General features: G+C 45.3%; 1 protein-coding gene across 1 annotated transcript; it reads left to right on the plus strand.

Moving 5' to 3' along the window:
* The first annotated feature begins 1,156 nt into the window (after positions 1 to 1,156).
* Positions 1,157 to 15,899, plus strand: CCSAP (centriole, cilia and spindle associated protein). Its single transcript, XM_040057855.1, has 3 exons — positions 1,157 to 1,500; positions 9,613 to 9,896; positions 11,824 to 15,899. The coding sequence occupies exons 1-3, from the start codon at positions 1,200 to 1,202 to the stop codon at positions 11,995 to 11,997; spliced, it is 759 nt and encodes a 252-aa protein (XP_039913789.1). The 5' UTR covers positions 1,157 to 1,199; the 3' UTR covers positions 11,998 to 15,899.
* Positions 15,900 to 16,148: the final 249 nt, after the last annotated feature.

Genomic DNA, 16,148 nt, shown 5'->3' on the forward strand with positions numbered 1-16,148 from the left:
GAATCCGTGCCAGCTTGTGTTTATATCATTTGTGTCAGTCAGGGGACGCAGAGGGGAAGGCAAGGAAAAATACCGTTTGCTTCCTTATTAGTTAGAGGGGAAAAAAAAAAAAAAAAAAAAAAAAAAAGAAAAAAAAAAAAAAAAAAAAAAAAAAAGAACCCTTTGCTAGAACTGTTTCTGAAAATCCGTCAGTGCCCCCGTGTGTCGGAGCGGGGGCTGGCGAGGAGGCCGGCGAGCCTCGGTGCAGAGCCTGCGCACGGCAAGGGCACTGGGGTTTGCAGGCGTCCGAGGCAGGGCGCTCGCAGCCCGGCGGGGCGCGGGTGGGGCCGGGCGGGGCGATCACGCCGTCCCCTCCCGGAGCGGGGCTGCGAAGGGAGCGCGATGCTGAGGCAGAGGCTCTGCAGCAAACCACTTTCAAGGACAGTCGTGTCCCACAGGGGCACGATTCGCTGCGATGCCCTAAATAAGGGGCGCGAGAGAAAGAAATATCCAGAAATCGCTGAAGAGCCGAGGGTGCGTGTCCGTGTGCGGGCAGGCAGGAGGGCGGAGGGCGCCTGGAGAGGCCGCCCCGGTTTTTGCGTGTGTCTTTAAAGCATTTCGTGTCCCCTGAGACGGCGGCCTCCCAGCGCAGGGCTGGATTAGGCGAATCCTGTTCTGGCGACGGGTTTTTAAAGCAGATTAGCGCAAACCGGAGAGAGGTCCCTGTCGTTGCAGAGGCGTTCGCCTCCCTCCGGCCGGCCCGGGCCGCTGCCCATCCTTCTCTCCCACGGACGCAGACCGGGAGGCAGCAGCTCCCCCGCGGTGTCCCCGCGGTGCCGCACGCACAAGGCGCTGCCGCTGTTCCATCAATTCTGACGCACCGCACGGGCTCGCTGGGTTCCAGTGCTCCCCGACAGGAGCCCAGCTGTCCCTCAACCTGGCTTGCTGCAGGGATCACCCGGGCCCCAGCGCCCCTCCTGCTGGGCCCGGGGCTGCGGTGCTTTGGTTTATTCATGATTTATGTTCCATTTAATTCCCATTCCCTCTCGTCCCGTTCGCTGCGCCTGGCGGCCCCGTCCCCCCGCTCCAGGCGTCCCTCCCCGCTCGGGGCGGGGCCGAACGCCGCTGTTTGGATTTAAACGTAGCAGCGGGAGGGGGCGGGCTCGGCCGGCGGCTCCCGGCTGCGGGCTGCGGCTCCCGGCGCGGCTCCCGGCTCCGCCATGGTGGTGCCGGCGCGGCGCGTGAAGACGGAGTACATGAAGCGCTTCAAGGAGCCCAAGTGGGAGTCGTGGGGCGCCTGCTACCTGGAGCTGCTGCACTACCGCCTCAGCCGCCGGCTCCTGGAGCAGGCGCACCGGCCCTGGCTCTGGGACGGCTGGGAGCAGGAGAGCGGCAGCGGCGGCGGCAGCACCGCCGGCTCCCCTTCGCCGCCGGCCGCCGGCAGCCCCGCGGCCCCGCGGGACCAGGAGGAGGAGGCGGCGGCGGCGGCAGCGCCGAGCGAGGCGGGACGGGCGAGCCCCGGTAAGGGAGCGCGGCGGAGGCGGGGGGGACAAGCGTGTGTCCGGTGCGGCCCGAGCCCCCTCCCCGCGGCGGGGCCGTGCTGCCCTGCCCTTCTCCGCGGGGCTCGGCGCGGATGGCTCTGCCCGGGCCGCCCTGCCGCGGCTTGGGGGCACGTCCCCGATCCCGGGGGCGCCCGTGACCGTGCGGGGGCCCCGGCCGCAGCCTGGCCCCTCTCACCCGCCCCCAGGACATGGCCCGGCGGTGGGAGGGCCCATCAGCCGGGCCCCGCCGCCTCCAGGCGCATCCTGGCGAGGCCTGCGGGGAAGCCATGGCCGCGGCACCGGAGGTGTCCCTGCGAAGAGCCGAGCGGTGGTAACTCTCATCCTGAGTCACAACCACTTATGTAAACTGTTGCCATGGGAGCCGAGCGTCTCTGCAATTATATAAGCAGGTTCTCTGGCAAAAGCAGCGGCAGGTTGGGCTGTATGCCTGTGGCTGGCTCTTAACGCAATTGTTTTCCTGGATCTGCACGCGTAATCTGCCTCGGCTGAGCGCTTGGTTCTTAATGTCACCTGAGATTTGGTCCTGGGCGCGGAGCTGAGTGTGGGCAACTTCGTAGTCTGAACAGGCGCTGAGCTGGCAACATATTGTTTGTCATTTAGCACAGAGCAATTCCCTTTTGATGCCTCACGATCTAAGAGAGTGGTTGGGAAATAATAATACGGTCAAGCTTCTCAAGATGGTATTTTTTTTATTCCATAGATATGGTTTCTTACCTGTAGTGAAAGAATAATGTGTCTGGCAGCCATTGATTGGTGTTTTGAAATGGCTTTTGAATCAGGTGTCTCTCTGTTGTACAGTAGCAGGGAAAAATCCTTGAGAACTGTTCAGTTAAGCCTCATGCTGGTGGGTGTTTTTTTTTGTTTTTTTTTTTTTTTTTTTCCCCTCCCTCCCTGGTGTTAGATGTGCTTGTTTGGAGTGGGGAAACTAATCTGATTCAATGCCCTTCGGGGCCTGAGCTTTCCAGAATCATCTGTATTCTGAGACTCAAGGCTAAACTACATTAATTGCTGTTATCTGTTTCAGAGGTTTGGTGTTTCAGAGCATGTTAGTGATGTGGGGTTCTGCAGTCAGCTGAGTGTGCCTGTGGTACCCAGGTCTCACATGGGGTGCACACAGCTGCTGGGATAGTGCACTCCACCTCCCCAAAGCTGTTCTGGTTTCAACTGGGATAATTTTGTGGCTGGTACAGTGCTGTGTGTTGGATTCAGTATGAGAATAAAGTTGATAACACACCAACATTTTTAGTAGTTGCTCAGCAGTACCTATCCTAAATCAAGGACTTTTCAGTTTCCCATGCTCTGCCAGGAAGCAGGGGTACCAAAACCTGTGTGGAAGCACAGCCAGGATGGCTGACCCAAACTGGCCAAAGGGATATTCCATAGCCAGAAAGTCATGCCCAGTGTATAAAATGGGCGGAGTTGCCCAGGAGCCATCAGCCGTGCATCACTGGTTTCTCTTGAGTTTTATTTTTCCCCTTTCATTACTATTGTCATATTTTACTTTATTTCCATTGCTGAGCTGTTCTTATCTCAGCCCGTGAGTTTTTCTGACTCTTGTTCCCATCCCGCCGCAGAGGGAGGGAGCGAGTGGCTATGCCAGACTGCGTTGCTGGTTGAGGTCAAACCACAACAGCTGTGCAGTGATGGAAGCGCCCCAGCCCACCAGTGTGTAACAGAGTATTACTGGGCCTAGTTTTACTTTCCTCAATCCCGGTTTGAGGAAGCTAGACCAGGAGCATGTGTGGAAGAGCTACATAGTATCTCACTGAGAAGAACTAAGGAATTGCAAAAGTTCAGGGAGTGGTTGCATGGGAAAAAGCGATGCTCTCTAAAGGCGTGGCTTTTAGTGAGAGGAGGCGGAAGCTGTTGAAGCTGCACTCAGAACCTGGCATTCCTAACTTTTCTGATGCACTTTGAATATGTACAAGCCTGGGGCAGTTGTGGTAGGGACCTGGGTTTCTTTTCATTCTTCCCATTGAGCCAATGACTAGAGCACATAAACCTTCTACAATCTAATGGCACCCACAGTTGCCAAGGCTAGAGACTGCTGGCCAGGGTGCTCTGCTAACTCATTAGCCTGCTTCCTGATTCCTTCCTTGACTCCTCTTTAGGGAAAAATCCAGCTGGAGTTACTTGGTACTCTGATTCTGGTAGGGATTTGGCAGGGAATAACAGCTTGCTAGCTGTGCAGGCACTGTCTGTGCTCAGTGATGGTGTGTGTGACTGTCCAGTGCATCCAGTTGTGTCCTCAGTCCTGCAGCAGTGACAAAGGGATTGTGGAGCACCAGTGGCTGTCCAGACTGCAGGATCTGGGGCATCAGTGCTTCTGTAACTGATACACCTTTGCCATGGATGCTGTAAGGGAATGCCTAAAGTTCTGCTAGGTCCGTGTTGTTTTATACTTATAGTGGGAGAAAAATCTGTACTTCACATTCACTTATTTGCCAAATGGTTTAGGATAAACATTTTTTAACTTCTGTAAGTATTTAAGACCTTTGCAAAAGGACTGAAAACAACTCTGCTTAGGCAGCTGGTTTTAGTGGATATTTATTCTATCTTAATGCATATATAATATATAATGAGGTGACAGGTGACTCATTTAGCACTGGACAATCACAAGGATGCAGTTTTCTTCTGCTTAGTGGCTGGCTAATTAAGGCATGTGGAGGAAATAACATAGAAACCACTACAGAGCTACCACTCTGAAGCTTCTACTATTAAACTGCTTTTTTTTTTTTTTTACCTTCTCTGAAAACTTAATTACACTGAAGTGCTGTGGGGGTAGCTAAATGTGCTCATGTTGATGACATCTTTTGTCTTCTGAATCTGACATCCACCCACATGCTGGAACATCCTAGCTGTTACCTGGCTACTGCTGCTTCCTTCTGTTTTGTGAGGAACCTGATTTCTGCCTGAGTGGTATTGGCAGTGCTTGTGCTGGTCATGGCTGGTCAGCACTAATGTTGTTTAACATCTGAAGTAAACACAATTTGGAATGGCACGTGCCGCCCTGGTTTCCTCTTTCTCTCACTGAAATGAGCCTCTGTGTCTGTGTGTAAAATTGTGAATGATTCTGGTGTGTGAAGGGGAAGTGGATGTAAGCTGCTTGGCCTTAATGTTCAGCAGTGTTGGTCTAAAATACCACCAGTGTGAACCCCTGGGGCAGCATGTGGGACAAAGCTGCTTTGTCACTGTGTCCTGCACTGAAGTGATGGCCGAGTGATACCAAGGTGTTCTTGGAGGCAATTTTGGGTTAATTCCTTCTGGCCCTCCACTTGTGGCAGCTGTTTGTGGGATTGTTCTGTGGTATGTGCCCAGGCACAGATGTGCTTTAAACATAATACCACAAAATCTTGACCTAAATCAGCTGGTGTAGTTGTGGCATAGACACATCCTTGAAGCTGTCAACAGACCCCAGTGGGCTGGTAAGTACAAGACAGAAGCTCTTGGCAGCAGTGCTGCTGTCAAACCTGTTGTTTGTGAAATGACACCGCTGCAGAATGAAGGCATCTTTCAATCCTTATTGCTGTTTTGCCTTCAGCATTTTTGTGTGGTGGTCTTAAGTGACAGCAGTGCCAAGCTGCCATTGAAGGAGTTGCCTCAACAGTATTTGAAAGTGACTGATCTGGATTAGTGGAACTAAACAGAAGATCCAATTTCAAACTTGTTCCCTGATCTTGTCTGTCATCATGTTGCAGGTGCATTTGCTGGCCCATGTACATGGGAAGGAGCAGCTTGTGGTGGGGGAAGAAGGCAAGGGTGTCAATTCAGTGGTTTATAGTACTGTTATTTAAAGTTGCTCCCATTATTTTTTTTTTCTTTGGAAACAAGCTTTGCTATCAAGCCAATCCAGTAATTACTTGCCAAACTCTGCTGCAGATGAAGCTTGTGTGAATCTAATCAGCTCTGAGCTGCTGTGTGGCTTCTAGCTCCAGTATTGCCTCACACAAGATCTGCCTTGAAGAAATGATGTTTCAATCTGTTTTATCTGTGGTAACTTACTTTCTACCCAGCTGTAGTTTGTTGATAGCCACAACTGGTTATATAGTCCCTTCAAGGGATGTAGGAGACCTGCCCCGTTTGGGGAGGTGTCGGTGCAAAAGCAGGAAACTTCCAGTTCTGCCTGCAGCAATGCATGCCCAAAATGCTTCCCCTGAAGCTGAGGTAGTGCTGTAAGGAGCCAGCATCTCTACCTAGAGATAATACTGCTGACCCTTGTGACCTGGCCCGTGGGTCTGATCAGAAGGCTGCTGATACCTGTAGAAAGTCATCAGGGCCTTCTGGGGGTCCTGTCTCCCCCTGGGAGAGTACAGCTCTCCTGGAGCTCTTCCCTCTTGAGCCAGGAGCTGTTATGTAAGCGGGGCGATGCAGCAGGGTTTAAGTGGCCTCTTCTGGGCAGGAGCTTTCAGCAGCTGTATTGGGTGGGCCTGACAGATTGGTTCTGCCTGTTAAGCACTTAATCCCCTCCTGTCCATCCAGCGTGCTCTGCTTAGCATCCATGATGCAGTTTTTGAATGTTTCTAGCTTTTCCCCTCTCGTAATCTCTGTAATGCTGCAAGCTGGTCGGTGCTGAGTTTCCTGCGTCTGCTGGAGCTGATGCTCTGCATGGGAAGGAGAAGATGGGTAGGAGTTGCTGGTGCCTGGACTTCCTCCTGAGTAGCTGGGTCTAAGTCCTGCTGTCAACTGCTGCTCTTCTGACTTTGTGTGGAAAGTGTTGCCTAAGAAAATGGCTTGGATATAAACTGTAGTTTTAAATAAAAGCCTTAAATAACTGTTAGAGATCTTGTGCCTTCACCAACGGAGTGCTGTGTAAATGCACTGTAGCAACGGGTTCATGGAAATACCTGCTCTAATAGCAGGTGCTCATAAGTGCTACAGTACACTCTGGGATACAGCATTTACTGTAAGGCTGTGCACAGGACTCCGTGTGCCATTTACCCATATGCTTTTATTGCTATTTTGGGAGAAGCTGGCTCAATCATTTCTGGACCAGCTGGAGCTATATCCTGGTGAGCAGCATCCCCAGGCATGGCTGTTGCCTTGTTTTTTCAAAGCTGAACTATCCATGTAATTGCAGAGCCCCCACTTTCCTGTATTTTTAAGTCTCTAAATGCCACTTCTGCTGTTTATGAAGTCACTGTTGCTCTATTCCCCTTTGCAGAGAAGGAAGAGGCCATTTTCCCTTGAATGTAGGTTGGAACAGCTTTCCAAAATGAAAGCACTCTTGTTGCAGAATTGACAGCAATATGTTCTCTTTCAGAGTTTAATTTTCTCAAAACAGTGCTTCCTTCTGATAATGGACTTAGGCAGTTCCTCCTTCAGAGCAGCTGTGTAGAGAGATGCTCAGATAATATTTTGTAAGGGGATAACTCTGTGCTGCCTGTTTGCAGCCATGATGAATGAGCTGCCTTGTTTCAGAGGTGAAGCTATGTGTCCCAGAACCCAGGGAAAACAAGTGAAGCAAGTCTAATGCCACACTGAGCTCACTGCTGCTTTTACCAGCTTTGTCTATAATGACTGAAACTACATCCAGCCAATATTTAGGTATGTAAAATTCATCTAGCCTTTTTTACTCTCAATATGCCACTACTTTGGCCTTGACTAAATTTTTTTGTTGTTGCTTTGTGGTGTCATTCAACTGAATTCTTAACAAATACATCTCTAAATACTTTAACATTGCTGGCCACTCTTTACCAAATGCTCAACTGTACTGCAGTATCACCTGTAGATGAATGCTGCACCTGCACATCTTGGAAGATGGGTACAGGCAAGCTTGAACAGGGCCCAGCACCAGGTTGTAGAAACAGTGCTGGCCAGGCTAACAGCTAGCAAGAGTGCATAAGGCTTGCCTTAGGGGAATTCTGGGGCATGGAACAAGCTTCGATCTCTTTACCCTGCAAATGTGAAGTGAGTGCTAGAGTAAATGTATGCTTAACCCGTGTGCCATGCAGGTGACTTCTATTTCATCAGAAGTGGTTGGATGCAGAACTGAGATTAAAGCAGTGTCAGATTGGGCATGTACATGCTTGAAATCACAGCAGTTATGAGGAATGGTTGCTGTTTTGTCACAGGACTGGCAAGCCCTTCTGCTTTTAATGATGAAAACACCTGGGTAAAAACTGCACTACTTGTCCATATGTAAGCAAGCCCTAAACCACAACTCCCTATGACAGTGAAGGAATTCCTTCTGCCCATACCAGTGTATGCTCGTGGTGGATGAAAGTGCTGAGGCTTGGAACAGAGGTGGCTTGAGCTGGCCTCCACCAGAAGAAGATGGTGTGGTAGAAGTCTTGTGAGTTTGGTGTGTTTATGTCAGCAGAGTTTGAGTGATCACTGTGTGAGACTAGCAGAAGACAGCATCTAATGATCACACTTGAAAGGAACTGGTTACTAGTGGACTCCCGTGCTCTTAGGCCAATAAAAGGCTTTAGTTGCCTTATGCATAAAAGGCATGGTTGGCCTAAAAGTCACAGAGATGTCAGATCACAATGTCTGCTTGTGCCTGCCCACAATATTTAGGGGCCATGTTCAATGTCTAGCATATAGTTTGAGCTTGTCCACACTACTGCTGAAGACTTGCTGGATGGAGAATGAAAACAAGCTTCCTTGTATGTACTTTTTCCATAGTCGTATCTCACTTATGTATGTAGGCAGTGTATTTGATTAACTTGCCCATTATAGAGTAATGGAATTGTTTTAGTTGGAAAAGACCTTTAAAATTGAATTCAACCATTAACCCAGCACTGCCAAATCTACCACTAAGCCATGTCTCAAAGTGACTCATCCACATGTCTTTAAATATCTCCATGCATGGGGACTCAACCACTTCCCTGAGCAGCCTGTTCCAGAGCCTGATAATGCTTTTAGTGAAGACATTTTTCCTCATATCTAGTGTTAACTTTCCCCTGATGCAACCTGAGGCCATTTCCTCTTGACCTGTCACTTCTTACTTGGAAGAAGAGACTGACTCCCACAGTGCTACAACCTCCCTTCAGGCAGCTGTAGAGAGTGACAAGGTGTCCCCTGAACCTCCTTTTGTCCAGGCTAAACAGCCCCAGCTCCCTCAGCTGCTCCTTACAGGACCTGTGCTCCAGACCCCTCCCCAGCTCCTTTGCTCTTCTCTGGACATGCTCCAGCACCTCAATACCTTTCTTGTAGTGGGGGCCCACAACTGAACAAAGGATTTGGGGTGTGGCATCACTGGTGACACGAAGGAAAACTAGTTTCTCCCTTGCACTATAGAGCAAGAAGACTGGCTATTATGGAACAATTGTTTCTCTGTGTTTTTATTAATTAATTAATGTTTTATATAATGCTGATTCAGCCTTCAGTTATGATCTAGAACTGCAGTGATTCAGTCTTTAAATTCTCTCACAAATCCACACCCAGTGACTGGAGGACTACTGCTGGCCCCTTGCTACGGAAGACTTAAATGTGTGAGATAATGAGCCTTGGAGAGTAATGCCTGCAGAATGTGGTACTTTAAACATACAACTTAACACACCGATCAGGTAGCAAAAGTGATGTCTGCCACTTTGTGGGTTTTTGCTTCACACTATCCTTCATAAGCAGAAAACTGTAACAGCAATATATGTATAAACAGGGAACTTGAAAATGAATCACCTTTTTCAGCAGAAGCTGATAATATGAGGGATTTAATATTGCACATACCCTTATCAGACTTCATCTCTGACTGGCTAGAAGCATCTATGTGGCATTTAGTGCTCCATCTGTTTGGTGTCTGAGTGATGCAAGGATGAAATAGTGAAGACAGAAGATCACTGGATACAGTCTTTAAATTCTGCCTGGGGCTGCTGCTTATCTGTAACCTCATCAGGGAAAGGTGTTTTTAAGTACTGTTCAAAGCTGTATTGTAGTCACTAAAAGAATGAAGACATTTAAGCAAGGTATATGTCTGTTGCTAAGGAAGCAGTGACTTCTTGAATTTCTAAAAAAAGCACAGGTTCAATGACGTGTTGAGAGGCTGTGCCAATCAGACATTATTATGTCTTTGGGAGCTTAAAGCACAACTTTTTCTTTTTTTCTTTTTTCTTTTTTTTTTTTTCTTTAGAGAAAGAAAAAGAAGATCAAGAAAAGCAGGAGAAGGAAGAGCAAGAGAAAACTGTAGAACCCACTTCTGTAAAGGAAGCAGACAAAACCAGCCGTACAGGACGACGTCCAAGTCGAAGTGCCTTGTCCAGTCGTAATGATCGAAAATCAGCCAAAAGTCCCCAAAGGACAGATGCACCAAAGGAGAATAAACATCCATTTGCTCTGTATGGGTGGGGAGAAAGACAGACAGATACTGGGAGCCAGAAAACTCACAATGTCTGTGCTTCTGCCTCGGTGAATGAAGTAAGTAAGAGTTTCTGTTTCATTAAAAAGCAGTGACTACTTAGTGCCTACAGATGTCATAGTATCTAGGTAAAATGTCTCAGGAGGTCTCTTTATTTGAATGTAGGGAGATTCCAGCAGTAGATTCTAGCAATAAACCTGAAGAGCCTTGAGATGTCCAAGTAAAAAAAGCTCTTTACTGTTGGTTTGGAAACTTCCCAGGTTTGATTAATACTTGAAAGTTCTAATTAAACTCTGGATGTTGTGTTTCTGGCTGTTACAGTGTTACCAGAAAAACTGGCTGTTATAAAAGTATTTCTGCATTCTGAACTCCACGAGAACAAGAGAAAAGCAGGCAGTTAGCACCAGGCACCCCCACAGCAGGCAGGTGTATAAACACTGGGGGAAGTGCTTGTGCTGTGAAAGAGTGGCTTTTGCTGGGGCACTTCCTAGAGGCTTAAGTAACTTTTAATAACAATAATATGCCTATTAATAATAATTAAGCTTGTTATAATAATAAAAGGCTTAAATAACTGTTAGAGCCTCACTGAGATGGTACCAAGTGCTTTTCTGCTAAGATGTCTTGTCTAGCATCCGGTTTTGGTGGGCTGCCAGTAGGAAATGTTGCTCGCAGCAGAATGGTCTATCAGATGGCTGATTGATAACAGGGCTGGTGTAAATATTACCAAAATAGCACAAATTAAATTCATGTGGTCATGGACAGCACCAGGATTCTGCTGTACTGAGACTCTGTTTCCTAGCTTAGAAACAGGAAGGGAATGTTATAATAGATCCATTTCTTTCTTCTCTGTAACTCTCCTAGGCTGGTAAAACATAATCAGTGCATCCCTGCCAGTGTCTTGTCCTTATCTTACTACTAATGTAGAGTCAGAATCTGTGACACATGACACCTGAGGACTGAGGTGGAGGGTGGTTGTGGTGTGCAAGACGGACCTGGCCTTTGATGGGTTGTTTTGGAAGGGGTTTGAAGCCCAGGCTTTTCCTTCCTGGACAGCTCAAACCTTTGAGCAAAAGGAGGAACTTGGGCCTTTCAGCTTTGGAAAGAAGCTGCCTTTCCTGATAATGGGACAGTAATGCTAAATTGATAATCTTGGGTCAGTGCTCAAAACAGTTGACTGGTACTTTACGTTGAAGCCTAGAAGAGGTTGAAGCCTGACTTGAGCAGATCATCTTTCACTTCTAACATTTTTTTGTGCTAAAAGCAGTAATGGTACACCTTAGCTTGTGTCTTGAGGTTGGACTGAACAGGCAGAATATTTCTGAAACACTCCTGATTATGTAGTCTTTTATTACTGAGGATGTTTCTTTATGTAGGAACAGACTACTTACTGCCTGCTGAGGTTACTTTTCCTTGCATGTTTGAAAGGTGTTACTTTCCCCTAATTGAGATGGGAGATGAAGTTTTCAATCTGGAGACAGAAGCAAGCAAACATAGAAACTGGCTCTTCATATTCAATTTTGGAGGAAATATGATAATTTACACATTATTACATTTTTATATTAGTTCAGCGCATTGTTCCAAATTAAGATCTTAAATCTCCAAGGAATCTCTAGGGTTTGGTCTTACTAACATGGCTTAGGCTTTAAGGGATGCTTGGGCATATTGAGGGGTAAGATTTTAAATGACAGAAATAGAGAATTGAAGTTTTAGAGTACATCTGACTAAGACGATGAAACATTCAAGATTTTTGCAATCATTTAATAGTTGGAAGTGTGAAAGATAATGCAGAAGAGAATTTGAAGCACTTTTTATGAAAAAAAGAAATCTGTGTTCAGTTAGTGGTACAAATTAGAGAAGAAAATATAACTTTGCTCGCAATCCCAGTTCCTTCAGGATGGGGACCAGGACAAATGAAAAGTGATCCTCGTCGTTCCTGAGGGGTTCCTAAGCTGTTCTCCTTCTGTAATACTAACTCTGGTCTTTCAGATTCACGAATCTGCTCTACGAGCAAAGAACAGGAGACAAGTGGAGAAAAGGAAGCTTTCCCAGAGGCGAGTGCGATCAGCAGAGGCAGAAAGCACCTGGCGAACAAAGCCCTCCCCACCAGACAACCCCTGGATGACAGAGTACATGAGATGCTACTCAGCAAGAGCTCTCTGAACCGGGATTCCCTTAGGCATCCTCAGAAGAAGTTACGCATATCAGGACACTGGTGCAAGGAACCAAACCACTTATGCAAGGTTTTTATAGGGAGTTTCCAGCTATTAAAGTATTTGTTACAATGTTTTTATCTTGGCTACCTACCTCACAGTGGGGTGTATCCTTGGAGCCATAACATTTGGAGAGGCTTTTAGATGTAATTACCCAAACTTTTAAACAATTCCCCTTTTGGGAATTTTTCTAATGCTTCAGTTAATTTATTTTGAGGGTGGGAGGGGGAACCTTAGCATACAGGGAGTCAAAGCAAACACTTTTTTGATCAGGGTTACAAATAATCTGTTTTCCCTTATTTAAAGTACAAATCATGGGGAGATGGTACAGGGGAAAGACTTTAAAGGAGTGATGGAGGTGCCTTGGTATTTATAAAGCTATTTAACACTTTTATGAAAATAAGCATATGAAGACAGGCAACAGGAAGCCAGTGTGTCTGGTAATTAGCACTAATAAATGTAGATGCTTTAGGCAGGCAAATACCAAGTATTGTCTGTACACAAAAACTAAAAACAACAACAAAAAAACCCAAACAAAACCAACCTTGTTTGATTAGTGAATCTGCTGATGCTAACTTTTATCACTTTCTTAGGTCATTAGAATTAACCACTCATTTCAGGGCAAGAAACAGCTACAGTATCATTTTGCTGTAGCTGTTCCTGTTGTACCAAATAACTAATGTAGACAATCATTATCAGATAGCTGCTGCTCAATAAGCAGTTACTTGTTCTACAAATAGAGAGTTATACCACGGTACTAACCTTGTGGTCACACTTAGTCTGTACTTACTCATGTAAATGCATTTACTGAAGGAGAGGGCTGGCTCCTTTCTGGTGAGGTCTATTTTTAACACTTCAGAGTATCTATTATGCTCAGTGGGGGTCAGAGTGCAATATGAATTCCACTTGGAGGTATTGTACAAGTATATTGTTAAAGGGTTTAAACTTGAAAATCGCGTTGATAAAACTTGTAGATGATGTCCTGAGAAACCTGCTGCCTCTCGAAATTGGTGCAGAACCCCTCACTTATGAGGGGATGGGGAGGGGGTAAGGGCTAGGGAACGGAGGGGTGTTATCCTTTAGTAAACAAGAAGATGTAAAGAAGTTTGAACATTTTTGTTTTGTAGGTCCTACTTCTACATAGTAAGACAGTCATTGTGATTTCCTTGGTGGTTTTGTTTCCCTCAGGTGGCTGTAAATTACCTTTTTTCGGTTTGCTAACTATGCTTTAGGCAGATGATTGCTGTAGTTGTGAGCTTCAAAGTTTTGTTCAGTTGTGTTGTGCGTTAGTTACATATGTTGGTTATCTTGGTTTCATTGTTTTGAAGCTTGTGCTTTACAGGCTGGACACATTCCCACAGGGAGCATACTTGCACTTCTGCAACAGAAACCTGCACTAGTCTTAGCTTCATTCCACAATCTCAGTGAGTAAGGAGAATTCCAGAATTACTATTGCAACAGAATACACATGCTTAGTGAAAAGTCTGATTGGGTTCTTGAAGAAAGTAATTATGGAAAGGGTCCAAGCACTGCTGCCTCCTGGTATCTATTACATCACTAAAGGTTTCATTACTTGCAATTTTAATTTTGTTAAAATGTCCTAGAATCCATGAAATTACAATCTGGGTGTCTTTTTTTTTTTTTACCTGCCTTTTAAGCATAAAGCTATAAAAATATAGACAGCTCTTGCTGAAGGCTATCTATTTAAGATCTTACAGCTTTTAAGTCTGGGAAAGCACAGCATGATTAGGAATGTTTCATATGCAGCAAAATCCCTGCAATCCTGTATTTCAACTGCTAAGTAAACCACAGCCTAGAACTTCCTGGAACTTTAGAACAGTGCCCAAAACTGGGGAAGACTACTCCAGAGGATGCCTTTACTCCATATGAGATTCTTTTGGTTTCCTTTTATACTGTTTTCCTCTTAAAATAACTGCTGTAAATATGTTTAGCTTGCTTCTGATGCTGTTGCAATTCCAGAAGCCACCCAAGCTTTGCACAACAGTGTCAAAGCACCAACTCAGTAGTGTTTAACAGCCTTATTCAATAAAAACTTGCCTGTTCCTGTTGCCCACAGGCTTTGTAGACTTTAGGTAACCACAGCAGATGGATTGTGCCCTCAGTGCACTTTGTTGTGTTCAACAGTTTCCTTGACTGTGTAGGGCAGGACTCATTTTGCCACACTTTTGAAGATAGCTTCTACAGTTCTCTCTTCCCACAGGGAATGGAGAAGCCAGGATGACTATGTGCCTGCCTTAAGTTACCCATGTTTGGATAAGGTGAATCTCCCATTAGGTGTTGGTGTTTTCAATAATCATAGGAAGCCTAAGTGTCTTCTGCCTTGGATACTGGGAACCAAACTTAAAACATCTCCAACAGGACTGTTCACGTGTTCAAATGAGAATTTTCAACAGCATCAAGGCTGCTGTATACCAAGGACCTTGTTTGGTCAAGAGCTGTTCCCCACAAAGACCACTTACTAGAAGACAGAAGAGACACTAATAAGGTCTTGTGTGTCATTGTGATTTTTCAAATGGTCTTTAGCCAAAACAATCCTGGGTGCTATGTTGGTACTATCTAGGTTTAAGTAATACAGTGCCTGAAGTGAGGAGTAAATTATTCTGCAAATCAGGTAGCCTTCCTGCATTTGGGCATTATTTGACTAAAAACCTACTGTTTTGCATAGACTATATGAAATAGTATAGTTCTGATCACTGCAAGCTCTATGTGTGAAATATTTGGTCTGGGAATCTGCTGGTGTTTTGATGTTAACAAATGAAAAGCCAATTGAATTGTAAAGCAGAACTTTCCCGACATAAAAGCTTTAAGTTTATTCCATAGATCACAATAGGAGGTGGCCATTTGCTTCAAATTGGACTCACTGAAAAGTAGAAAACCTAGTAAATGTCTTCCTATCAATTAAGGAATTTCTAAATTTTGTCTTGCATGGACTCTTGAATTTAGCCAAGTGGTGAACACTTCTCACTCTGGTTTTAGAAGTAAAATTTTTTGATAAGAACACAGTAAATACTCAATTGTCCAAAGTCTTCATTAAAATGACTGTTTATTCCTTTGTTTCTGAAAGTACTTAGCTAAGTGAAGCAAGAGTTTTACAATGTGTAATGCTGCAGTTTAACTATAGTGTTGTGAAGACTAGTGTTTACAGTGTAAAATGTTACATGAAAACTGCATAAGAATGTCCTGTAAAATACAGTAGCATGCCTGTTCAGTCACTGCTGTCACATCTTTGCAACTATGAAATACAGACTTTTTCACAGGAAGCTGAGATAGTAGTCAAGGTGATCGCTAAACTTAGAGCCAACCTTAACAAAACCGAGGGACAGTTTCTGGTAAGAATCTTATCAGGGTAGCACAGGCAAATTTAAATTGAATTTTTAACACATACTGAAATATATCTATTCTCATTTTTTATGGTATCATGTAGTGCCACTGAACTATAAAGGCCTCTCTTTTTTCTTTTTCTTTTTTTTTTTTTAACTGTGATAGGGACCAAATGCTAGCAATCTGAGGGCCTAATGTATGGTGACCTGGATGTTCCCATTTCTTTTCCAGCTCAGTTAGTGCACTCAGCAGCAAAGCCATAAATGGAGCTTGACTCAACACCTTGACAAGTAGCCCCATGAAATGAGCGGTACAAGTGAATGGGAAGCTGCCTCAGCTATTGTTAGCACTGAATTCACTTTAAAAACAATAGGGAAATACCATCTAAGCTTGAAGCAATATGTGTTTTTTAAAGTTTTTAAACAGTATTTGTTTTTATTGCTTCTGTATTGTCTATTATTAGAAGTGTAGTGTCAACTTGTACATGTGAATAAAACGAGTGACACAAAGTGCCTGGACTGCTTGTACTGTGCTTTTTGGGATCTCAGATTTTTTTCTTCCCTTACAGGGTACTTTAGTCCCTGAATACAAACTGTGGGTTCTGCTTGTCCCAGATATTTTCTCCTGGAATGTAAGTGACAGGCTTCTGTAATGACTAAAGTTGGGTATGAAGTTAGATTACAGTTACCATTCCAGCCTCCTATGTTCCTTCTGTAACTCTCCCAGAGATTCTTAACATCCTTTCCCAACTTGAATCAC

Source organism: Hirundo rustica, chromosome 3 (genome assembly GCF_015227805.2).
Source record: "Hirundo rustica isolate bHirRus1 chromosome 3, bHirRus1.pri.v3, whole genome shotgun sequence".
Lineage (NCBI taxonomy): Eukaryota > Metazoa > Chordata > Aves > Passeriformes > Hirundinidae > Hirundo > Hirundo rustica.